This window comes from Phaseolus vulgaris, chromosome 7 (assembly GCF_000499845.2).
Source record: "Phaseolus vulgaris cultivar G19833 chromosome 7, P. vulgaris v2.0, whole genome shotgun sequence".
In the NCBI taxonomy this organism is placed as follows: domain Eukaryota; kingdom Viridiplantae; phylum Streptophyta; class Magnoliopsida; order Fabales; family Fabaceae; genus Phaseolus; species Phaseolus vulgaris.
In genome coordinates, this window is record NC_023753.2 from 34,145,361 (window position 1) to 34,172,641 (window position 27,281).

The 27,281-nt window shown below is 28.4% G+C and overlaps 2 protein-coding genes across 2 annotated transcripts; one reads left to right on the top strand and one right to left on the bottom strand.

The window, feature by feature from the left end:
- Positions 1-7,530: 7,530 nt before the first annotated feature.
- Positions 7,531-8,401, bottom strand: LOC137830248 (indole-3-acetic acid-induced protein ARG2-like). Its single transcript, XM_068637445.1, has 2 exons — positions 8,193-8,401; positions 7,531-7,986 (listed from the first exon to the last, which is right to left on the bottom strand). The coding sequence occupies exons 1-2, from the start codon at positions 8,264-8,266 to the stop codon at positions 7,761-7,763; spliced, it is 300 nt and encodes a 99-aa protein (XP_068493546.1). The 5' UTR covers positions 8,267-8,401; the 3' UTR covers positions 7,531-7,760.
- Positions 8,402-17,053: 8,652 nt separating this feature from the next.
- LOC137830245 (poly [ADP-ribose] polymerase 2) lies at positions 17,054-23,734 on the top strand. Its single transcript, XM_068637443.1, has 17 exons — positions 17,054-17,246; positions 17,319-17,576; positions 17,919-18,000; positions 18,587-18,822; positions 19,088-19,214; positions 19,448-19,503; positions 19,968-20,041; positions 20,251-20,297; positions 20,441-20,490; positions 20,764-20,826; positions 21,595-21,675; positions 21,935-22,045; positions 22,204-22,279; positions 22,401-22,543; positions 22,840-22,913; positions 23,280-23,385; positions 23,484-23,734. Exons 1-17 carry the CDS (start codon positions 17,160-17,162, stop codon positions 23,580-23,582), a joined length of 1,770 nt encoding a protein of 589 aa, XP_068493544.1. The 5' UTR covers positions 17,054-17,159; the 3' UTR covers positions 23,583-23,734.
- The last annotated feature ends 3,547 nt before the right edge of the window (positions 23,735-27,281 follow it).

Genomic DNA, 27,281 nt, shown 5'->3' on the forward strand with positions numbered 1-27,281 from the left:
TTCTAATTAATTTAATGTAACATTTTCTAACCCTTATACTTAAAATAAAAAGAAAATATTGTTACTAAGAAATAAAAGTATTGTACAATTTTAAAAAATAAAATATTAAACAAATAAAATTTATGCTTCTAAGCTTGATTTAGAAACTAAATTTGCATCTAAATAAGTTTTAAATGTTAAAATATTTGTCTACTCCAAACTTGTGTTTTAAAATACAATTTCAAAATGAAAAAAATAGTGTTTCCAATTACAATTTACTCAAATATATATTTTTTTAAAAATTACCTATTTGGATAATAGCAACATAAAATTAGATCACTTTCATGAAGAAGAAAAAAACATGAATTTGTGTTCTAAATAGTGATTGACTATAAGCTTGGAAGTGCATTATAAAATAATTTTAATATTTTAAAGAGAAATATAATGGTATTCTATCTAGCTTTTGTTATTTTTTTTCTTCTAGTGAAAGCAAGGTAATCTTATGGCAGAAATTCACCATAAAAAAATAAAAATATTGTTAGAAATTCAATATCGATTAAATATAAAATTATTTAATAGTATATAATTAAATATAATTTTATTTTAAAATTTAATTTTATAATGTTGAATTGTGTAACCGCATTAAAAATTAAACATGTAGACTTCCATTTTCTCTTTTTTTTCTCTCTTCCTTCTCTTTTCATTTCTTACTCAATATCTCATCTATTTTAGAATCTGATTGAACCAAGTTGTACCTGGAAGCATTTCTACTCATCATATTTTCAAATATAGTAAGTTCATTTTTTCTCTAAAGATCATTTGTTTTCTGTTCTTCCTAAAGATTTATTCATAAATCTTGGTGGGGTCAGTTGAGAAGAGTAATTCTATCAACTTATTTTACCATATACTGAATTTTTGTTTTGTTTGGATGACTTGTATTAGGCCCTTAAATCTTGAAGCGATGTTTGTTGTGTATTAAGTATTGATGCCTATGTGGTAACAAAAATCTCTGAGTTTCACTGATGATCTAAGTCATTTAGATTAAGATATCAAGTGGTAAGAAGCTGATGGGAGAGTTCATGCACACCGTAACATATGAGATGCATGACTTGAGTTGTATTGAACTTATCCGAATTATTTCTCTTGGATTCGGTGATAATCTTTGAATCAGGTGTTAGTTTCTAGTAAGACTTCCAGAAATGGTTAGTTGTTATTATGTTTATTGAATATCCTCACATTTGTATAAAAATTTGTAGAATGGTAATAATTTAGATTATTTTTTTTGGAGTGTTACAGATTAAATTTAAAATTCATCTTTAACACACAAAATTAAACCCCAACTTTCACTGAATTTTAAAACCTCTATTCTGACTTTAAAATGAATTTTATATTTTAAAAAGTCGAACCACACATCCTATGAAACTATCACCTTTACTTTATGGCTACAGAGAATAAGTTAATCAAATCCATAACCATGAATTTTTGTGGCAATATTTTAAAAACTTAAACCCTCTAAAAGTGTATGATGGGCAGCAAAAAGCTAACGCCTGGTAGAAATTGGTTCTACGTGTGTTGGGGCAAAACGCTGAGGAACACAACACACCACATCTCACAAATCAAAAAAACATGTGACTCCCATAATCTCAACCAAGAATTTGTCTACCACAATAAATGGCTTCAAAAGAATGTAGTATTGGAGGGGTTGGAAACAACCGTTAGGAAAATGTTACTTTTTTTATATCTTCATATCTAAAGACATTATTTTTGTACTGGTAGACTAAAATCGAGAGGTTAAGCCGAAAGCTAAATACTAAACATAACTGAGAGGGTTACACATAAGTGTTGTGCTGATAGGCTAAAACCGAGAGGTTTAGGCCGAAAACTAAATACTAGACATAACCGAGAGGTTATGCATAAAAGAATAAAAAAAATATATAAATATTATTATAATAAGACCCAATTAAGATAGAAACCTGTAGTAGGGGGTGCGTAAATAATAAAATGGTGTGGAAAGAAAGTCCAAAGGTAAAAGTGGAAAGCCCATTAAAGAAACCCTATAAATAGGAGGTCAATGTAAGAAAAAGGTAAGAGTGATTTTTATCTGATGAACACTACATCTTTTCTGACTTTGGCATCGGAGCGACTTGCAGGTACACCCCCCATCTGTGTGAAGGAAAAGCCGAGAGCACCTAGCTGAGCGAGAAGCCGAGAGCACCCAACGTGAGGAGAAGTCCAGAGTATCCAGCCCAAGAAGAAACCGAGAGAGTCCAGCCCAAGATTAGAAGATTTGTATAAGAGTTAAATCTTGTCAACCTGAGTCTAGTGTTCTTGGTCCTTGTTGTAGGAACAATTTTAGTTTACAATTAAAAGAATTTCATTTTTTATTAGATCTATATTTCAGTGAAAATTTATTTTTTATTTAATTTTTAACAATTATAATATAAAATAGTTATTAGATTGTTTTTTTTAAGTAAGCACAAATGTAGTTTTTATTCTTGAAAAGATTTATTTTAATAGATCACAAATCATAGAAAAATCATTTTAATCATGTAAAATAATCTAAAGTGGTAAAGTTTTTCTTTTTAGTGTTTTAAATAGATCTTCGAGAATTGAATTCAAGTTTTCTAACTATTACTTTGTTTTAAAGCCTTTTCTCAAATATTAACAATAATAATATCTACTTCCATTATTAAAATAATCCTACTCTCTTGATCATAAATATGTAAATACAAATATTAAAGTATTTTTTAAGTAAATTAAAAAAAATCACTAAAAAACAGAAATATAAATTCATTTAAAAGTTAAAAGTTAAATTATTTAAAACGAAAAAACAAAATAAAACAACCTCTTGAATTTGTTGATGCAGAGATTCTAATGGTAGTTTTTAAAAAAGATGAAATATAGAAAGTGAGTCTTAGGACGACGGCACACCACTACGGGTTTTTCCTTTTTAAGGACTTCATGTTTGAGCCAGAATTCAATAATAATAAAATAAAATGAAGTAACATAAAAATAGGGAAAATTGATATTTCTAAAAATAATACATAAATTAAGTAATGAATTACAAATTTTGTTAATATAATTATTGTAAAAGAAGACAAATTTGAAAAGTATTCATTTTATATACACTTTTTTTATATTTAAGTGAAACATAATATATAGAACTCATGAAAAGTTACATATTTCATTGTTATTCTCAGTAAAATAATTCTTTCATTTTATATATTTTTTATTTAGTCTATATTTGGATTAGGAAGTAAAAAGTGAGAAAGTGGAAAAGAATAAATAAATGAAATAAAATAAAATGAAATGAAAGATAAATTGTTTAAATTAAGGGAACAAGTGTTTAAAAGTGAGGAGGAATAAAATTAAAACATTGTCCGTGATTGATATAATTAAAAAAAAAATTATGTATTAATTATAGAATTTACAAAAATAATCAAATTATTATTCTATTAAAAAATATATTTGAGTAAATATTAAAAAATGTTTAAACCATGTAATCTTTGTCGAAATTTGTCCATGTACTAGTCAGGTATCCTCTTGTAAACTATCATCAATTATTTCATGTCATTATTCATAATTTTATAAATATGTAACATTTAAAAAAATTAAAAATATGTCATTGTAATCATGTCTTAAAAAACAATTATACATTAAAGTTATTCAAGAAAAAAGGAAGAATCGTAAAAGTAAAAATATAAGTTAAATTACAATTAAAATCGAATATTTGGTGAATCTCATTAATTTCTTAGTGATTTCTTTTAAAAGGTAGCTAAGATTCGAAGAAGTTATAAATAATTTTTTTTACAGGTGTCAAATAGTTCTATTTGAAGCCACTAAAAGATAAATTCACATAATAAATTACAATAATCCAAATTAAAAAATTCTAAAACAATAAAAAAGTCATATTTACTTATGCCTTCAATTCAATCAATTTCTTAGTGAATCATTTTAAAGGGGGAACTACAGCATAGGCTCAAAGAAATTAAAAGAAGAGTGACATTTATAAAGTAAAATATATTTATTATACAACTCAAAATATAAATATTTTAATTAGATAAATTAAAATATTAATATATATTATTATATTATTAAAGTAGTTATCAAGTGGGTGTATTTTTTTTAATGTCAAAGTATGGTTTTTTAAGTGTGTAATTTTTTTAGGTGCGTTTATAAAAAAACCGGTAAATAACGTATTAATTTTGTCATGTTTAAATAGTGTAATTATTTTTGTAAACTTTTAAAATGTTAAGTTTTTATATTTCGATATTATAAAATGTATTATTTTTATTTAATAATATATTTTATAAAGTATTAAAATTTACTAAAAGACACTATTAATAGGTACAATATATACTTTCATTTTTTAACCGTCGAAAGTTAAAAAAATAATTTTATTTATTTATCATTATTTAATTTTTAAGATAGTATTATTTATTTTTAATTTATTTAAATTTTTTATGGTAAAATAAAAAATTGATTACAATGAATAAAATATATTGTATTTTTTTATTTTTTAACATATTATATAAAGAGGAGTGGAATATTATAAGATAGATAAAAGTAAGAAGAGAGTGCAACATTCGAATTTCTAAAAATAAACCTATTTTACAAAAAAAATTACCGAGATAAACTCATGATCAATTTAATGATAAATTTTCCATCCACTTTTTTATACCTTTGCGTATTAATTGTGAAAGTATTTTAATATTTTTTAAACTTTTAAATATTTAAATAACTTTAAATGAACTATAACTTTACATTTTTTTAATAACTTCAACTGCATGTTATAGTTTCCGTCTAATCGTTATTTTTAAAAATTATATATTTCAGAAAATATTTAAAAATGAATAGGATATGAGTAACCTAAACTCAATTATAGTGGTTTATAATAAGAAAACAATAAAAAAAAGGTGGTATGTTGGTTAAGTCTGGTACAAAAGGATTGGGGTGCAGCAATGATTGTTGGTTTGTGTTTATAAAAGTATGGAAATGAATGGACGGTGAGCGAAGTTGGTGGTGCAACCACAGCCAGTGCCACTGTTGCTGCCCAATTATGTTGCCTCCAAGTGGAGCACCGCCCCTCTATCATTCCCTCTTTCTATGCATTCATAGATTCCACTGTTGCTATTCTCTTTTCAATGGTCTTCCAGATTAAATGTTTCAATTTTTTAATGTACCAAAACAAATGTTTAAAATTCCATTCCCTATGGTATCTGCTGAGGAAAGATGTGGTGCTCATCTTTAGCGGCTTGTGCCTTCAACTTTTGTATGATTTATGGTCCCAGGATCTCTTCATTCTATCATCACATCACTCACTTCAACTTAATTCAAAATAAATAAATTAGGATACCGATATTTTGACATTTTTATTGAGATTGTTCTAGAATACATCCAATTGACATGACATTTTTAATATTAAAGAAAGATTATGTGAGTTCTACTGGTTGAGTTGGAAAATTGACAACTTATAGTATTTGGAATGTGCGTTTTTTGGTTTTTGAAAGGAATTGTGTTTGTGAATGCGTTCGTCGAAGCAATAGAAGGAAGAGGGTTTGTTCTTCCACTGATCGGTGTGTTTGTGGATTGCAAAGGGACATCGTTGTGTTTTCGATTGCTAAGGGACAACGTTGCGAAGGGCCATCATGGCAAAAGAAGAGGTTGGAATTTGTGTACTTTTTTTATTGGGAGCGTCTAGAATAGCGAAGTTTTCGATTCGGGAATCTTTGATTGGGCGTTTTGGAGTGCGACTGTTAAGATTTTGGATTGACCCGTAAACAAGTGTGCGACAATTATTGAAGGGAGAAGGAAGCTTCAAAGAGGTGCATTGTCATTAAGGTTTCAGTTGGAGAGTGTAATTCGAATCAGGTATGTATCTTGGTTTGGTTGGGTACTGCCTTATTTGTTTGATTGTTTTGTTTTTTGTTTGATTTTTGTTATTTAGGTTATCAGCGGTCTCTGAAACGAAATTAAAATTTCCTCTTATGATTGTCATTTTCCAAAAAACGTCCATGCCACGTCAGCGATCCATCCACGTAAGCACGATGTATTTTGGTGCAAGGAAAAGATTTAGACACTCATATTTTCCTAAATCATTTTTAGACACCCATCTTTTCCTAAATCATTTTTAGACATCCATCTTTTCCTTACGCCAGAATACATCGGGCTTACGTGGATGGATCGCTGAAGTGACATGGGCGTTTTTGTAAAATGACAATCATAAGAGGAAATTTTAATTTTGTTTCAGAAATCGCTGATAACGATAGATAACTGAAATCAAACCAAAAGCAAAACAATCAAACAAATAAGGCAGTATCCAACCAAACAAAAATAAATACCTGATTTGAAATTACACTCTTTAACCGAAACCCTAATAGCAACGCACCTCTTTGAAGCTTCCTTCTCCTTTTAATAATCGTCGTACACTTGTTTACCGGCCAATCCAAAATCCTAACTGTCGCACTTCAAAACGTCCAATCAAAAACACCGTTATTCCAAACGCTTCCAATAAAAAAAGTACACAAATTCCAACCTCTTCTTTCGCAATGATGACCCTTCACAATGTTGTCCCTTCGCAATCCAAAAACACACCGACCAGTGGAAGAACAAATCCTCTTCCTTTCTATTGCTTGGACAAACGCTTTCACGAACGCAATCCCTTTTAAAAATAAAAAACGCACATTTTAAATCCTATAATTTATCAATTTTCCAATTCAACAAGTGATATCCACACAGTTTTTTTTAATATTAAAAATGTCATGTCGACTTAATGTATTATGGAGCAACCTCAATAAAAATGTCAAAATATCAGTAACTTTCTAAATAACTTTATACATCAAATCTTACAATTAAGTTTATTATTAATGCTGTGAGATATAAAACCTTACAAATATAGATTATAAATTAAGTTTATTATTAATGCTGTGAGATATAAAACCGTATAAATTTTTAACGGTAACTACGTTTATTATCTTGTGACAATTTAGTGAAACGGTCAGTTTTGTCCCTATTATAACACCATGTAGCTTGTGAAATTTTACTTATTATTTCCGTCGTTTTATTAAAATAAATTACAAACCCAAATAGCTAGAATTTCTTTTTCATTTAATTATATTTCGCTTTCACTTTTCTTGAATGAATAACTCTTTGTTGCACTAGTTTTCTTAAATATGCTTTTCCTTTTCTTTTAACTCACGATAAAGAAAGAAAGTAGTATAATTGATTGATTTTATTAAATTAATAAAGATTGATAGTTTGTTTTTAATGTAATTTAAAAATTGTCTTTAAGTAATATTCCAAAATATAAATATTTTTTTTAAAGATTAGTTACAAAATTAAAATAATATTAATTTTAAAAAACAGTTATAAAAAAAGCAAAAAATAAATAAAATCCTTACACATCTCGTTTTCTTTTTCAATTCTTTTTTTCCCTATAAAATTCCTCACAAATCTCCTAAATCAAAATAAGAAAATCTTCCTAAATCATCTCAAATTAATCCAGGTAAATCGTCACAAATAGTAAATAATGTCTAATGGAGAGAAAGAAGATTTGAGAAGTTACAAATAATTCCTGTTATTTATCAGAGAGAATACAGATAAAGCATAGTTATGAGTTTTCCAAAGGAGATGCAATGAAGCTAACAAAGTGGTCTTAACTCTTTAGAGAGAAATACAACAAGTGATGTAGATGATTGACTCAGAGTGAATAATCCCCAAAAGTTCTGTGAACTTCGAGAGACTTGTAACATATAAGTGACCAAAGAGGTCGTGTGTTGAAATCAGTGGTTGAATTTTTTGCCCAAAACCATAGCTCGCAGGTCAGCAACATCAATCTCGTTGGTGTTCTCAGGTTTGTAGTAACCTGTGACAGGGTCAGGGACCCACGAAACCTTTTCAGCACCTCTCCCCTTCTCCTCCCCTGATTTTGGGGTTATGTTGCCGCTGATGGAGGCACCTCCTCCTCTGGTTGCGCTTTGTGTCGCCGCCGCCGCCGCGAACCCACGCCTGTTCCAACATAAAACCACATGAACATTAATCACCACTTTTACCGATTCTTTATCCCTCACTTCACCACCCGTTACAACAAGATTCCCCCTTTCGTAATAAAGGAGACAAAAGAGAAGAAAAAAGATCCCTCCCACCCAAAAAAAGCCAGCAAGTGCGGCTTTTGAAATATAGCTGAAAAAAAGAAAGAGAAACGGTTGGTGAACCTGGTGAGAGTGTTGGAGAATCCGTCGGCGACAAGAGCAGAGAGAACCTTAACGGTAGTGAAAGAGCGAGCCATGGTGATTGAGTTGACGAAAGGGTGTTCAACTGCGGAAAGCTTGTTCCTCGGATGCGAACGAAGAACAGGAAACAAACTCTCCACAGAAGACTAGAGAAACCTCTGTGGTCTAGAACGTTCTTGAAGGCAAGTTGTTTTGTTATGAAGTGGGAGAGAGAAGTGGTCGGGTATATATAGGCGAAGGAGAAGGTACGCGTTGGGGAAAAGCGCAAGATACAGCCTCACACCTATTCGTTCATTTCTAGAGCCATTTAGTTCTATTACAGCCTTTTTCTTTTTCAGCGCCCAATTCTTTTACCTAAAAATCCCCACAATTACATGGATATATCGTATGTACAATGTATTTGTCCAATCCAATGTTTCAAACTTCTAAAATAATTTTCCTCTCCTCAAACAACAGTCGTGTACATACGGGAAAACAAATGGAGAAAAAAAAATATTTGTCGCATCAGAATTTCAGAATCGCGAAATTTATTCATAAATATTGTATGGAACTATGATTGGCATGAACTAATAATTATGCGAGGAAAAGTCGGCGTTCGGCAGTGGTAAAATACTTTACGGATTCAGTGTTCTCCACATCACTAACTATAACGACCGTTCTTCGCATGATAGTGTGACATCAAACCATCCACGTGGCAACGCTAGTGGGAATTTTGAAAGAGACTGTGGGGCCGTGTTCTGTCAAAAGAATCCTAATGTTGTGTTCTGTGTTGCAGCGTGGTATTATGAAAAGAAAAAGGAGGAAGTATATAAATTTAAAAATAAAAACAAGGGAAAAAAACAAATTTGATTGTTTGAAAAGATTAATTTTGTGATTGATAATAACATAGCATAGGAGTAGGAGACCGAGCTTGACGCGTAGATCACGAGGCTTGGAGGTGAAGTCGGAATGTGGGGTTGTTTTGACTCTTCTTCCATTTGAACTTTACAACTTTGCCAACTTGTTTGTGAGTGGCGTCTTACATGAGTTATTATTGACTAAACCAATGGTCCTTCCTGGGAATCTTCTAAAGCCGGTTGACAAGTTCTTAGAAGCGGAATTAATTGTTTAGGAATTCTACTAGTGGGACGTGTTTTGGGTTGATTCGAATGTAATAACTCGGTTAGATAAATCCACTTGAAAAATATTTAGTTCGGTTTGAATAATAGGTTCAATTTTCATGAGATCGCTTTTCAGATAATTGACAATTTAAATTAAAAATAATAATTAAAGATAAAATAACATAGTGATTAACAAAATTAGTTAGATGTATATATATTTTAGATGTAAATAAAATTGATAAAGATAAAAGTTGCATGAACTTTATTCTGCAGCAGATTCTTGTTGATAAAATTATATTTTTGTTGATGAAATTGTTGAAAGAATGTCTATAAAAGGGGTTAAGACCCCAAGTAAAGATAAGTTTTTCTAAGAACTTTACACTAATATGAATTTTTATAGTTTGAATGTTCTCACTAACTTGATGTCAGGGTGTGATTAACAAGTTGAGTCACTGATCACAAAGCACTAGCATCTTGGTTCAGTATCTTAGCGCTTCAATCCAGAGTCCACTTTCAAGTCTGCAAGAATCAATACCTATTTTAAGTTCACTTTACTTTTTATTTTTAAAATAAAAAAAAAATATTTACGTTGTTAAAACTCTTATTTTTTTAATATTTTTTTATATATATGTGAAAAAAAGATAGAGTGGACTTAAATAGAAGTACGCTTATATAATTTTTTTAATAGGTATTGTTATTATATGACAAATAATCTTACATTATTTAGAAGTGAAAAGTCAACAATAATTTAGATATAAATTTCTCAATAATAATTTAAATATGTATTTCTCATTTATTCTTTTATATGTCTTTTTCAGTCCGTTTGTTTTCAAGAAAAAATAAATAAAGTATTTAAGAAAATATAATAATCAAAAGAATAAAAGGTTAAGATTACTAATAATTGTTTTTACTTTTTTTTAAATAGATGCTTTAATGTTAGGTATCATTATGCAACTTGACATCTCATGCTGACACCTCAACTAACAACAATCAAAATTATTTTTCCTTTAGTTTTTACTTTTAATTTTTTTAACATTTTAAAAGATATTGGCAAGAAAACGTATATATAATTTACTTTATTACCCTTTTTCATTTTAAACTCAAATTATAATACATTTTTATGTAAATTAAAATTACAATCTAAACACAACAAATATAAACAAAATTATAAAAATTATTAGTATTAAAAATAATATAATTAACCATATTATAGATATAATAAAATATATATTATGTTTCAACCACGGAAAATAATATTTTAATTAAAAATAATTAGAATCTAAAAAAATCAAATTATTTTTTCAATAATTTTTAAATATAAGGATAAATTTGTAAATTTATATTTTTATCAATTAAAAAAATACAATTTCAATGTCCCATTACTCACAATTTTTTTTCACACTTTTCACTCTATTTACCTTAATTTAAGTAACTTCATTTTCTTCACATTTTCTCTTATAATCATCTCAAATTCAATCCCTCAAATTCATTTTCTAATCCAAACAAACATAAGGATATAATGTCGATAGAACTTCAAACTTAAAAAAAACATCTTGAATATGTTAATTAACCTTAACTATTTTATCTCAATATATTTAAGTTCAGAAGATATATAAAACTTTTTTATGGTTAAATTAATGTTAGTTTTTTTTAAAAAAATAATGTTATACATATATGAAATGAATATTATTTAATTTATTAAAATCATTATTGGTTAAAAAATATTAATTCTTTTATTTTTAGTATTTATTTAAGTTCATGTGAATTAAATTGATATTAATATAGTTTTTTAATATTTATTTTAATGCAACAACCGTTTGAATGTTATAACATTAAAGAGGTTGAAAATCGTGGATAGAATTATAACATTAACAAAAAAATATAAATATTTATTATGTTATAATATTAATGGAGGTTTAAAGTTGCATATATAATGTTATGATATCAAGGAAGGTTGAAACAATTGATAATGCTATTTCTTTAGTAGAGTTCAACACAGAAAAATATCAATATATACAATGTAAAAAATTATACAATGCTGTTTCCTTTACAATAATTCAGTTTCCCTAAATTCTAAACCACCAAGTTCTTAGTATGCAAAATTTAATGTTAAAAAGTATTTTTTTTAAAAATATTTTCTCTCTTATATTACTTGTCCTTTAAAATTTAAAATTATGGTTTTCAGTTAGTTTATAATATAATTTGATTTGATCTGGTCGAAATCATGAATTATTTTTATGTTATATTTACTATAATTTTATAATAATTTATCTTTCTTTGATTTTTATGTTATTTTTTGTTTTCATGCTACATAGTACATGAATAAATCACGTTACATATATAAGTGACTTATAAATCAGCGTAAAGAATTTTTATGTGTATACTTTTATGTTTTATTCTATTTGATAACTTTAGTTATTTAAACTTTGTTAAGTATATATAATTAAACTCTGTAACTACATTTTTATAATTATATTTTTGTTGTATAGTTTGTTTGAGTTGTTATGTTATATGATCTTACTAAATAATATTTGTTAAATAATATTTTTTTCACTAACTTGCACCATTTTTTAAAACATTATTTTCTAACTTTCTTTTACATTTATTCTTAAACTATTTCTTAATTTTTTCTTTACATTTTTTTTATACAAGGGATGGCTTTGTTATATATATATATTGTTGATTATTTATATTTTTTTTATCTTTATTATAAGATATTGTTGAATGTGTACTTTATCTTTGTTGGAGTGTATACTTATAGAACAATTTTTTATATTGAATCTGTATTAGAATGGATTAATTTAATATTAGGACAACATTTCGTACAATTATATAATCAAATCTACAAATTGAGGTTCTTAAGTTTTTTTATAATTAAAATGATTTTGTAAATAATTTAACAACTTTTCGCTATCATCTAATTTTGTGAAAGATAGTTAAAATCAATATTTCTATAAACTTTTATAATTATATAAATTATTAGCATAAATAATCAAAGGCATTGTAATATAACTAGGAAGTGATTTAAAGGTCTGAAGAGAAATAAAAATATTTAATGACACATCTAATATGAGAGAAAAAGTATGAGAGGAGAATTGTCAAGTTGATGGAGGGAATGAGACTGTATAAGAGTTTACTCTTTGGGGAAAGTCAAGAGCCATTGCATATCTTTCTTTTTAATTAATGCACCTTGTTTCCTATATTCTAGACTATAGAATATAGAATATATATACACCATAAAGACTGCAATTCATAAACATATGCTTAATCATTCTCATCTAATACTTGACTTTTTTAATTAATTTAAAATTATATAATTTTACTTTATTCATATTATAAAAATATTGTATTAATTTTGCTACCAGCTTTAGCTCTGATATTATATTTAACAATAAATTTTATTTGTAAATTGTTAATTAATACTTTACATGTATTCCTTTGCATTTTGCATTTTAATAAACATGAAGTGAGACATTTTGATGGCATTAGAACATAAATTTAGGCAAAAAATAAATAGTGGAACACAAGTCAGCCAAAAAGTTGGGTTCTACTTCCTCCATATGCATCCTTATCCATTAGAACATGCAACAGGGATCAACAAGGACTTTGTTAAGAAATATGTTATATAGAATTCCCTGAATGTTTTCTTACAAGTACATCATCATAAAGTTATTGATTAAAAAAGTCAATACTAAACATCACCTTAAATGTCAATCTGTAAAAAACATTTAACTTAAAGTAGACGCCTACGTGTGTAGTTGCGTTTGTTATGAAGGTTGTCCATTTTTCTTGTATGTTTTTAAATTATTATATAGATAAATAAATCAGTTTATTTAACTGAAGAAAAACCTGAATACGTTATACCTAGTAAAAGAATGAATGAAAAAAATGTGAAGATGATTTTTGTCGTGTTCTGTTCCATAGTCAAGTCACAGCAATTACTCATTGCACACCCTTCTACGGAAAGGATACAAGTCCATATTCTATTCGGCCCACACTAAAACGAAAGTGAAAGTAACTACAATGACTTTGTTTTGCATCTCTATATTTTCTTCTTTTTATAAAGTAACGATAAAAACTCATATTATTCTTTATATTATCAACTTCACTTATTATATTACTAACATCACTTATTATAAGTTTATATATGTTGATCTTTATTCCATATTCGAATAATGTTTTTTCAGACTATTTTTCAGAAATTCACAACTCAAGCCAAAGGTTTCTTTAACTTTGAAGAATTCATTTAGTGACGATTCATATTTTAGTAAAAATATTTTATTCATCTTTAGATAGCATATACTATTTTTCATGGAAAATTATAAGCCCATCAAAAACTTATTTGCATATTTGGTTTAATTGATTTTTTTTTTATATCCAATAAAAAAAGACAACTAGGCAGATTCTTCCTGCACCAAATCATTTTGGACTGCACCCAATATACGTAAATAAAAAAACTAAAATATCCTTAATGAAATGAAAATTAAAGTTTAGGTAAAATGTGCACCCAACCCACACCCAACCCAACAACATTGCATCTTTTTTTTTGTCTGTGAGAAGGCAGCGTGCGGAGAAGACTGTGAGGCAGCGCGTGGAGAAGGAGACAAAGCCACCAAAGAAGGATTGAAGCCACCGCGCGTTGCCTCCTCACAGTGATCACAGAAAAAATGGTGCAATGCTGCTGGGTTGGGTGTGGGTTGGATGTGGGTTGGGTGCACATTTTACTAAACCCTAATTTTCATTTCATTAAAGGTATTTTGGTCTTTTTCTTTATGTATATTGGGTGCAGTCCAGAATGATCTGGTGCAGAGAGAATCTGTCAGACAATTATAGGATGAAGAAGTGTATAAAACACCTTAAAAGAAACCATAAAAGAATATTAGAATCTTGTTCAAAGATTAAAAATAAGATTGAGACTGCAGTTGGTTTCTTTAGCAAGGACAAATTATTATCATTTTTTAGTAAGACTTTAGTTTAAAATATAAAATAAATTATATGAGTAATTTGAGTTTATAATTTAGTTGTTTTTTCTTGCACCTCCATACCTTCTGCTGACACCCCATAGTTTATTTAATTCCATAAATACCTTCATGTAAAACAGATAACTTTTATGGAGTTTTCGTTGTGGAGGTAAGTGCGTGAAGAGCTTGGTGAAGGTCACGGTAGTGATTGTTTTCATAATGAGTTGCAAAGTGGTTTGTGGTTGTTTTTTGTGGTGGTGATAGTTGGAGGTGTGTGTTTATTGTATGCTTTTTCGTTTATAGTATAAGTTCTGGTGTGTTTTTTATTAAAAAAAACACATTCCGAATTGGAGAATTTAGAACTTATTCCTCAATAAGAAAAAAGGCTTATGGATTCTAGATTTTATAATGTATTTTTTTAATAAATACATTTTGGGTCTTATATTTTAACTTATGATTAATTAGGGTTAGCATTCTAAACCTACCTAGGGTTTCAATTGAGTTTCCATTGACCCAAAGAAACCTCTATAGTGGTTTTAAAGCAAGGAGGGCACAACAAGGGGGTCGAACCTCAAAGAAGGTACAAGGAAAGCATCAGAAGGAATGCGTAATTAGATACATGACACATTTTCCTTTATTCTTCTAGATCTATGATTTATTTTTTAATTTTGTCTCTCTTTTGGACCGATCATAGCATTATAAATAAATGTGCTCAATTCATATAAATTTAAACTTGAATGATAAGAGTTATGCTGTCCAAATTTGACAATAAACACTTGTTATTTTTTTTAATGAGCAAATATAAACACTTGTTCTTGAACTCTCTTCAATATAGTTAGCCTAATTTTAAACTATTTCTTAGTAAATTGACCTTCCCTCTCACTCTCCCTCTCCCTCTCCCAAACTCATTTCTCCACTTCAGATAGAAATTTCTATTCCTCTATTACCAACAAACTTTCGCAATTCTATTCAAAATTTCAAAACAAGACAATGGTAAAGGAAGAGATGCTACGTTTGTTAATATAACCATGGTTGTATGAAGTAAGTGTTTTTTCTTCTACTACTTTCTTTCTTATTTTCATTTTGTTGGAAATGAACCAAAACAAAATCCCTCGACAATAGAATAATCTCTCATGCACAGTATTTTATAGGACTAAATCATTTTTCTCTTTCATATACAATGTTCACGCCAAAAGGAAAAGAAAAAGAAGAATGGGAAAAAAGATGGAATGGATAATTTGGAGTTTTACTTTGTAGTAGGCAGTATAGAGGCATTACGGAATGACAAACAACCAATAAAAGAGACATGAGTCACCATAATTAATAAAATTTTATAAATTCTCTTATTTCATTATTTTTTTTATAGTTAAAGTTGGTATTAGTGACAAAATTTGTTTCGTAACTAAAATACTTATACATGTTTCAATGATATTTAGTTTAACATAGTGATTAAAATACTTCTACATATTTCGATGATATTTAGTTTAACAACATAATTAAAGTTTTGTATTAATGATTTATCTTAATTAGTAATTATAATATTCCTTATATTAAAATAAAATAAATAGAGGTGATTTTAAAGTTACTACTAAAGCCACCGCCACTTTAAAATTATATATCTTTTTTAAAAACTTAATATTTTATTAACTAAAAATTAAATAATAACAATTGCAGACAAATACTAATTCATGATGGAATTTTGGTATCCATTTAAAACCGTTGCTAAATATAAATTTTAACGCTATTAAAGCGATTAGATGGAGATAACTATGTTTAATTTTTTTTTTAAAAATTATGAACGTAATTAAATATTTTAAAAATAAAGTAATCAAATTAAACTTTTAAAAATAAAAATCATAAAAATATAATTTAACTTTTTTATACCCTTAATTTACTGTAAAGTCTACTATGAAATAATCACTCATTCTCGTGAATCTATTTATTGGTCTAGTAAAAATGTAAGTAACATGTGAGGTGAAATTTTTTTTATTTAAAACAAACATAGTGTCATTATTTTTTGTTTAAATATTTTTTTTTTTTGTAATAATAAGGTTGAGATTTCTAACATTATTAGTTTTAAAAACAAACTTACATATTTCTTATTTTTTATGAATTAATTATTGCTTTTTATGCAAAGGATTAGAGGAGTATCAATAATATAAATTAAAATCAAACATATCTTCTTATTACATTCTAAAAATAATAATAAATGTCTTTTGTTATAAAATAACAGAATAGTTTTCAAATAAATATTTTTTCATTCATCAAACGAGTGAAGATAATTTTTTTTTAATTCTTATTTCTATCTGTTTAAAAAACTCTTATCCACAATTCTTATGTCTTTCTATCTATTTTACCCTCTCTCTATTTCACCTTTAATCCAAACAAAACATTCATATATATATATAATAATTACTTTAAATTTCATAAAATACACTTATAAGTTATTAAAATATTTTTTCCGAAAGTAAGAAAGCATATCGGTTAAAATTTTACATTTCAGCCGCAAATTTTAAAGTTGATTTGAGTTTTTCTTTAAATATGCTTTTAATTACAAAATAATAAAAATTGCTTTCACTATTTGTTTATTCACTTTTTTCTAGAGTAGTAGTAAAATGAAAATTTTCTCAAACCTTAGTTGTTGAAAGGTCGAAAAAATGGAGGAGAAAGAATCACGTTGACCATTAACTTCAACTTTTTCTTTACAAAGATGATTTTGCAGTTTAGGCCTTGAATTTAGTTCTTATTTAGATATTATTCCAGCGTGCGAAGCACACCTCATAAGTCAAGCCCTTGTATAAAAGCGGCGTCGTATGCTGCAAGTTGAAACAAAAGCTTCAAAATTGAAAGTTGAGTGAGTAAAATAACGTCACCCATTTCCCTCTAAAATGGCGTCAAGTAAAATGAGGGTGGAAGAGCTAAGAACGGAGCTCCACAACCGTGGACTCTCCATCACCGGAACGAAACCCACTCTGGTACTCTCTTACCAAATTCACACTCATTCACTCTTTCTCTTTTCTCTCTCTCTGATGCATCCATAATTCCAGCTACGTAGACTTGGAGCCGCTCTTCGCAAAGAAACTCGAAATGCGACGAGTGAAGCTGATGCTAGTTCCACTCGTAGAACTAGAAAGAGAGCGAGGGATTCGCACAATCAGGATTGTGATCACTCCCAAGAAATCGAGGTTGCAGAGGAGACAAAAGAGGAGGAGGTGAAGATAGTGACTGCAACCAAAAAGGGCGTGGCGGTTCTCGATCAGTATCTTCCGGATTCTGTGAAAACGAATTATCATGTTCTGCGTCTGGTAAGTTTAGTAACTATTACGAGACTTAGTTATCCTAAAATCAACTAAAATTTAGAATAAAAACATATTTTCGACATCACTATTTCCTTGGACATTGTGTCACTTTAGGATTAAAAACTTTTAGAAAAATGAGAATATTTCTTTTTAATTTAAGGAGCGAAATACGGTTTATTCAAATTTCAGACGTTAAAAACATAGTTAAACCTGATTGCATATTAACCTTGCCAAGTTGTTCATTTTGTTGTTATTGTCGTCTGTGACGTGCTATCATTTTGTTGATTGGTGGTGGTTTCTTAATGTGTTTAAGGCTCACGTGTTTTGGTACGCTTTTGAAAAATGCAGGGTGGTGACGTCTATGATGCTATGTTGAATCAGACGAATGTCACAGACAACAATAACAAGTTCTATTTGATTCAAGTTCTTGGTTAATTTCAATTCTGTCTGCCTATTGATGATTTATGATAGCTTTTTGTTGATACGTTGATTTATTGCAGTCGTTAAGTGGTTGAGACTAGTGGTTCTTCATAGCTGTGGAATTTTGATAAAGTTCTCTATAAGCGTTTGCAGGAAAACAAAATTAGAAGTAAAATGTATTTAGTTTCTCCATGAACTAAAATCTACTTAGGAATCTTAACTTTTCAAAAGTTAAAGGAAAAGGCTTTTTATAAGAGTTAAGTACGTTATTTGATTTTGGCCTATGCAAGAGTTCAGTTCATTTTATTTCTTATTCTCTTCTAGTGCTAGTGCTTACAAAAAAGTTTATCCTAACAAAGCCAGACAATAGTTTGGTGCTTCTCTCTCCCCCACAATTTTGGAGTAATTTTTATCTTCCATTTTGGAATATCAGATGATTTTGAGAGAGATTAAAATTTGATATCAGTTATCTCCAACTTGAGTAATTACGAAAATTTGTTGCTTGAGTTGTATTGGAGTTGTTTTGCATAATACTTAACCAGCATTTCTGTTTATTGCACTGGTTTTGCTGACTGCATATATCAATTATTTTGCAGAATCGGATACTGGTGGTGAATTCCTTGTTTACAATAGATGGGGAAGGGTAGGTGTAAAGGGCCAAGACAAGATACTTGGTCCTTACAAATCATGTGAGAGTGCCATTCAGGAATTTGAACAAAAGTTTTTAGCCAAGACCAAGAATGCTTGGTCCGATAGGGATAGTTTTGTTAGCTATCCTAAAAGTTATGCGTGGCTGGAAATGGACTACAGTGGCAAGGAAAATGAATCTACTGTGAGTTATGCGACTCTATTCCTCTTGCTGTAGTTTCTTTTGCTTCATAACTTGATGTGCATTTTGCAATTAACTCTAGTCCACTAGCTATTAATTCTGAAGTTAGTTCTCCGTCTCTTTTGTATAAAAGCATTTGTATAGAGTAAAGTTCCCTTTTTTTCTTGTCAATATTTTATTTTATTTGGAGTGTCACTGGTGGATGGGGAGCAAAAGGAGGAGAAAATAATTCGATTGGCCATTTTAAACGCTTGGATCTTGTTTTTAGGTTACAGAAAATCATGGTCGTGCTTTAGGAAAGCAGCCTCAGGAATCTAAACTTGAACCACGTGTTGCAAAATTTATATCTCTTATTTGCAACGTGAGCATGATGAATCAGCAAATGATGGAAATAGGTTGGTTAGTTATTGCTTCTTTCCTTCATGTGGGATGAGTCACGCATATAAATCAAAAACATGCTTGATATATTCTGTTGATTAATTTAAATCAATGATATGGTTTGCATAGATTTGTCAAACAATTGACAGTCAACACTCATTGTCATGCATTTGAATTCCTCATTCTAGAATTGTGATATAGCCGAATTCAATATTCTTGATGTGCTTTAACTGTGAGATCTTTACTTTAGGGTACAATGCAAACAAGTTGCCCCTTGGAAAACTTAGCAAATCAACAATTTTAAAGGTAGGCCTTTGACATGTAGTATTGTTTATTTTATTTAATATTCCTATGAAAAGTCTGTCACATATACTAATTTCTTCTTTTGGCATTGTCATGTTGATGGAATCAACATTTATTAATACCGTTGAGCTTTTAGTATTTCTCCTTTTATATTTGGGTAATGCAGGGTATTGTCTATGTTCCTATGTGTGAGAATAGAAAAATTAATTCATTTGTAGCCTCAATTTTCATATATTGTTATTAAGAAGCCTTTTGACTTCAATCCACTTCTCTTTTGCTTCTTAGAAACTAATAAAAACTAAGAACTTATAAAACACCAGGTACTTTACATCTTTGCATCTTGATCACAAAGTTCTCTTGGGCGGGGATTCTGTTGTTTTCATCTTTCTGGGAACTGCTACAGCATTTCAACTTGCATATCTTGTCTTGTTAAAAGATTAACTATTTATATTTTGTGAATTATTTAGGGCTACGAGGTTCTCAAAAGACTTGCTAATGTGATTGATAAAGGTGACAGGAAAGTTATGGAGCAATTAAGTGGGTATGGAATTTGGGTGTTCTTTTTTATTTTCCTCGATGTCCTATGCTTTGCTTTTCATTTGGAATACTTGCCTTTTTTATTTACTTTCAAACGAGATGTGTGCTGTTTACTTGTATTATAATTCATTTTCTGTCATTTGAGGTTGGAATTTCTTGCTTTAATGATATTGGAAAACCATATTTTATAATTGGTTTATGTGCTTGTTGCAGAGAATTCTACACTGTAATTCCACATGATTTTGGATTCAAAAAAATGTGTAAGCTGTCTCCTTCTCATTTATCTAAAGAACACATGCAAAGGTTTATATCATAATGGGTCTAAATTATAAATAAATCCTCTTGGTGGCTATGCATTCTCTTTTTCTAGAGGAATACTAACATGAAAATATTAATATGGCAGCTGTGTTTGTAATTGACACCCCTCAGAAGTTAAAACGCAAGTTAGAAATGGTAATCTTTTTTTCCCAGATGCATGTGTTGACCTGGTTATTCTGGTTGCTCATAGATTATGATAACTATTTTCTTACATTTTGGATGGTGGATTCTCTTACAAGGATACATAAATTATGTACTTCCATTTATGACATTGTTGCCTCTTGTGTTGTCCTTAGTACCTTCCTCTTGTTTCCTTAGGAACTACTTCCTTGAATTTCTTACAATTTTTCTAGAAAAAAAACTTTATAACTTTGTTTGTTTAACCATTAATTGATTCTTTACTCAAAGGTTGAAGCTCTTAGTGAAATTGAGGTTGCCACAAAGCTTTTGAAAGATGATGCAGAAATGCAGGTATCTCTATTTAATTTTCTTCTTGTAGTTGTCTATATCTGGAATTTTTTGGAGTCTTTTCAGTGTTTTTCCTGGGATGCTTCAGTTAGTTATTACAGTTACAATATTCGTGTCTCTTCCAGCTACAAGGATAACTTAAATATGTAATGAGCTTGATGCCTATGATATAGGCTGTAGCTGAAGTGTAGTTATCGTAGATAATATACTCATCTCCAATCCTAACAATTTAGGAGTTATTATTTATCATTATATTGTAATCAGAATCAAAACATAAATGTGTACTGCTGAGAAGAATCCTCTCAGGCAATTCCAAGTATTCTAAAGAGTTCAAATGCTATTATGAGTGCTGAAATTATTATGGAAATTCTAATTATTTAACATTAAAGATTAAACTAATTTACAAATTATGATTATTTATGGATATATTTGATTTGTCCTTGGTACCACATATTTTGAACAAGATATTTTATAGTTGTATTTTTAGTTTTGGTGAAATGAGTACAGGTGTCCACTATTATCACATCAAACAACCTAAATGGATTTGCTTTCTCTGGAAAATATGTATTTGCAGTTTTGTACCAATTTAATGAATTTATTGATATAATGTTATTTAGCACAATTCTGTATACCAGGAAGTGCCCCTTGTGCAAATAATATCCACTTCGCCAATGAATGAAATGCATTCTTGTTTTGTTTGTGCTAAGTATTTCCTTCAATTTTAAATAGCCACTGGTTTAGGCTCATTATTGTAATTCTGATTTGCTGTAGGGAGATCCCCTGTATACGCGTTATCAACGCCTTCATTGCGAACTGGTACCTGTTGAATTTGGTTGTGGGGAATTCTCCATGGTAAACAACTATGCCGTCTCTAGGGTTTTGTTGAAAAAATTAAAAGTTTATTACTATGATAGACAAGGGCTGAGAAAAGAAAAGTGAATTCTAAATGGTGGTATCGTTTCTTTCCATCTGATATATGAAATATAATTTTGTTCCCAAGCCAAAAAATCATCCTCCAAAATTTCTTACTGCAGTCCTTAAATTTGACCTGTCGCTGGAGCTTCAGTTCTTGATCCTGACAATATCATCTTGTCCCTTTTGATGTCACTAGATTGAAGAGTATATGAAGAGCACTCATGCAGAAACTCATTCAAACTATACTGTGGAAATTGTTCAAATATTTAGGACATCACGAGAAGGCGAGTCTGAACAGTACAGAAAGGTGTGACACTGGCTAATGCATGATTGATTATGGATCTTAAAAAAAAATTCTACTAGGAATATATATTTTTTAATTAAAAGTTTGTTTTGGTTTATGATATAGCGTATATATTTCGACCTTTTTTGCATTGAGGAAATTGCCTTTTGGTTTTGAGACAGTTCGCTAGTACAAAAAATAGGATGCTTTTGTGGCACGGTTCTCGGCTTACAAACTGGACTGGAATTTTATCTCAAGGTCGTTTCTTCTCTTATTTGTTCAGTAGTTTTTTGGTTTGTGAGCATGTGGATATGGAGTATAGATATTGTAATTTTTGGTACATTAATATCCGAGTCTGAGATGGACATGTAATTGTCAGGTTTACGCATAGCCCCTCCTGAGGCACCTGTAACTGGCTACATGTTTGGAAAGGGAGTGTACTTTGCTGACATGTTCTCAAAAAGTGCAAATTATTGCTATGCTAGTCGTACTGCTAAAGATGGAGTGCTCCTTTTATGCGAGGTTGTTTCTTGTTTAATGAAATTATTGTTACATTACTAATATAAGTGCTCTCAGAAATGAGGACTGAAACTCCAATTATCAATTTCACCAATTGGTGTCAAATATAACAGCCTTAGTTCGAGAAATTTGCAATTCTTTTATTTTATCACATGTTTCTGAAATATAATGAGAATTATGCAAGATTCTATTTAGAAGATCAATCTTACAATATATTTATTATTGATCGACTTCAAAAAAATTGATTTATTATTGATCCAATTATCCAGTAAACATTCTTTATTTACTGTATTTTATAGGTTGCACTGGGAGAGATGGCTGGGCTTCTAAATGCCTGCTATGATGCCGATCAGTTGCCTGAAGGAAAACTGAGGTTTGTTCTCCAATTTGTAACTGTCACTACTCTCTTCATACAGTCACAGTCATTGTTATTTGTTAACATTAGTTTAAAATCAACTAAATTGATTATAAGACCAACTAAATAGGGAGCGAGACCCAATACTTTCAAATGAGTCTGGGATGAATTCCACTCAATAATTGTGTGCAACAACCATTTTTCACTGTAATTCAATGACAAAATCTATATTTGATCAATTGACTTATGTATTTGACCAAAAATAAATGAATATTTATGCCTTCATGTAATTTCAGTTAGTATAACAAGTTTTCAGGGATCCTGGATCCCGTTTGACCCCACAATACTAGTTAAGTTTATATACTTCTCAATCTCATACTGCAGCACGAAAGGATTAGGAGCTACTGCTCCTGATCCCTCAAAAGCACGGGAACTTGAGGATGGGCTCGTAGTTCCCCTAGGAAAGCCTGAAAAACATTTATGCCTCAAGGTATGCACTTGAAATTAATTTTTGATTAGCAGGAAAGTTTGTTGATGATTGTCATGATTTAATACTTCATATTTATTCTCTATCACTTTGTATTGCAGAGCTCTCTGCTGTACAATGAATACGTTGTTTATAATGTGGAGCAGATTAGGATGCGCTATATTGTTCACGTAAATTTCAATTTTAAGAGTAAACGTTAGCGTCCTAAATGATTACTATGTTATTTGAGTATTTTATCATTTTGAGCCAATCAACAATGATCATCAATGTAAATTATTTTTACCTTGAAACTGATTAGCTCTGCACTGCTGCTTAGAAAATGAAGTCAAAGGCTACTTAGTCTTTTCTTTCTTATCTTTGGTAATATTTTAAGCCAAGATAATCAAATGGAAATTAGGATAACTAAATTAAGAAAGGTAAGGGATATATTAATAAAATCACTAAATATAGCGACATTTGATTTTAATTCTTCAATTTCTTTGTCAGTTTTAGTTGTATTTTTCTATAAATAATATGCTATTCGGTGACGATCTACATCTGTCATCAAAATACATGCTTTGCTCCTTTCTACTCGTTTCTTTTATTGTGTATAAAAAAACTTTGTACTCTTTCTATGTTTTTTTTTATAAAAATATTTTTATTTTAGTCATCATTATATAACTTAACATTTGAGATAGACTGATACCTCAAGTAATAACAATTATCTGTATCACATGAAAAAAATATTAAAAAAAAAATTAGCCTAAAACTTATATGTTAACAAAAACAATACATAGGTATACTATCCTTATTCATAAAGAAAGATACTAAATAGAAACTTATTATACTGAAATAAAGAATTTTAAAAATATACTAAATAAAAACTTATTATACCAATGAAATAATCTCTTACTATATTTTTATATTCATCTATGTAACATTTCTACCACATTTATATTATATACTATATATGACATTTTATGTAATTATATTAACGTATTTTTGTACTATATCAATAATATTGCATAACTATAAAAGTATTAATTTAATCCCACAAAAAACCTTTTTTTTAAGGATATCACATAAGCTAACTAAATATTAAATAACTATAATATTTTCTTAAACAACTTATTTAATATGCTAGTTTTTAAATTTTATCATATATATTTTTTCCATTTTTTTTAGCTGGCAATCATATTAACATATATTTACTATATCATTTAACAAAACAAATAAACATATAACGAATAGCATTTTTAGATATGTAATCATCTTTTAATTGCAACTACTTTTATAACAGAGTTCTACTGTCAATTAATATTTTTATTATTCTAAATTCATTTGTTTTGTTTTAATGAATAATTTTGGTGCATGTTATAATTACCTATCATTTATATTCTATATTGTAATGTACTGGTTTCTTGATGAATGGAAGTTATCAAATATTTACACCCATCAGAAAGTAAAATAAATTAGTTTGAAGTGGTGAGTATTTGCATTAACAAGCGGTAAATGAATAAAAAATCCGATAAAGATATTTTGAATAAGATTATCATATTTATTTATTTGTCCTTTTAAGCAATCCACATCTTTTCATTTTTCCAAGTGTTCGACTAACTTAATGTTTAAATACTGATAAATCAGTTTATTATAATATTATTGTTTTTCTTTTTCCTTATTTTAATATTTGAATATCTGGATTTTTTATAATTTCACACACATATCCCTTTCTCGTAAGAATCTTATTAAAAGTTTCATTTCATCATCTAACTTTTATCATTCTAAATTTGTGTAGGTATCTTGATGTATTTAATTGAGATTTTAAAATATTTACTCATAAAAATATCTTGTAGTATTGAATTGAATTTTTTAAATATTAAACAAATTCATGATATTACCTTTTTTAGAAAACAACAACAGGTGGCATTTAATTGAAAATTTAAAATGCTAAAAAAATTAAAATCATACAAATTTCGATAGATAATGTTGTTAATTGAATTTTTATATATTTTGAGTCTTTTTATTTGTATGTATACAAAAGCTTATTAAATATTTATATGAAAGTAATTTAATATTTAAATTAAATTTTATAAAGAAACTTCTAATAATATGATTTATAAATATATACTAAATATATATTAGATTGATGGATTGAAACACCACCTTAAATTACATAAAACAAACAATTCCAGTAATACTTAATAACCTCTATTATCTTGAATGAAAAAAAAAGGAGTTGTGAAGGAACTTTTTAAATGTGTCTCTTCTTTCTTCTTCTTTCGACGTTAATGTTTTTATTATTTATTTGTCATTTATTTATTAATTAATTAGTTAATATTTTTTTTATTTTCTGTTCAAAAATGTTACTTTGTATTATTATTATTATCTAATTAGTTGTTTACTAAAGTGAGATATTCATAATAAGAATTCTTTTTTTAAATGCATGAAAGGATGAAGTCCTTTAAATTCTTATGAATCCATAAAACCATTTTCGTTTATATCAATCTATAAATCTTATAAAATGTGAAAAGTGCTGAAAAAAAATAAATAAAATAAAATAAAATAAATAAATAAATAAATAAATAAAATAAAAATAAAAAAATGTGAAAAGTCCTTTAAAATTCCAAATTATAAAATTTTAGTTAAAAATATAATTTAAAAAATTATTATATTATTACAATTTTTGTTAAATTTACCTAACTTTTTTAATGGAAAAAAGTCTTCTGAATCCCATACATCCCCTGATATAAATTTAATAGATGATATAATTAATGTTTCTGTAATATTTAAACTGCATAGATATCTTAAATTATTAATTATTAGATTAAAAAATTATTATTTGGTTTTCTTTTTTTACCGTCTAATAATATACAACATACAAATCCGTTATATAGTAATGGCACGTGGTATAATTATCCATAATTTATTTTATTTATTGTAATTTATTATTTTTAAATAATTAACTTATAATTGATTTATTATACCATTATTACTCTTGTAAACGACCTGCCTTATGATTCTCCTAAGAAATCCATGAGTAAATAGTTATTTAGTTATTATAAACATCATCACTAAAATAAATTTTGTCCAATTTTAAGATGGCATTTTTTTTCTCTCGCTTAGTCAAATGTTTGTTACAGTTATTTTTGGTTTAATTCATTATCTCTTAATTTTATTACTTAGAGAATCTGACGTTGATGGTAACTCTCTTACTTGTCATAATATATTTTTCCACTTATAATTTGCTTATTTTCTTAGAATGTGACGTCCTTTTATGATTTTATACACCATTATTCTATAAATGAAAAATAAGCAACTTCCAATATAAAAGCAGCTTCATCACATCTTCAAAATGAAAATGAGATATACCATAAGAGCATTCAGAAAATACATTGATTACATACCCTGATTGTCTAGGCTTCAGGAAATTCATACCTTATGATTAGTTCCAGCATGGAACAATGGTTGAAAAACTGGACCACAGTAATCATGAACCAAAACCAGAAGATTTTGAATTCAAGAGAGTTTTTCTTAATAACATTAATGCAGATATGGTAGGGGGAGGGAATATGACAGTAATTCAAAGCATTGAAATCAGTGGTAATAAATGTGATGTTTTTTTAAAAGTTCTTACTAATTTAGCTGGGTTGAAACATAAAATTCTGCGATATTTGGAAAATTTAAGAATTTCTGTCTCTATCCCTCTGTTGATATGCTTAAATTCATTTAATATATATATTGGCAGAAAAAAATGATAACATCAAACCTTTAAATTTTGTTAAGTACCATCTTACTCTAAAAGATAAATAGTCTCTTTGTTCCTCTCATCATCTGCATTTCAAATACAAAAACTGCACTCTCTGCATTCAAAAGACTTTCTGGAATCATTTGCTTCTATAAAAGTTAGATTAGAGAATTAT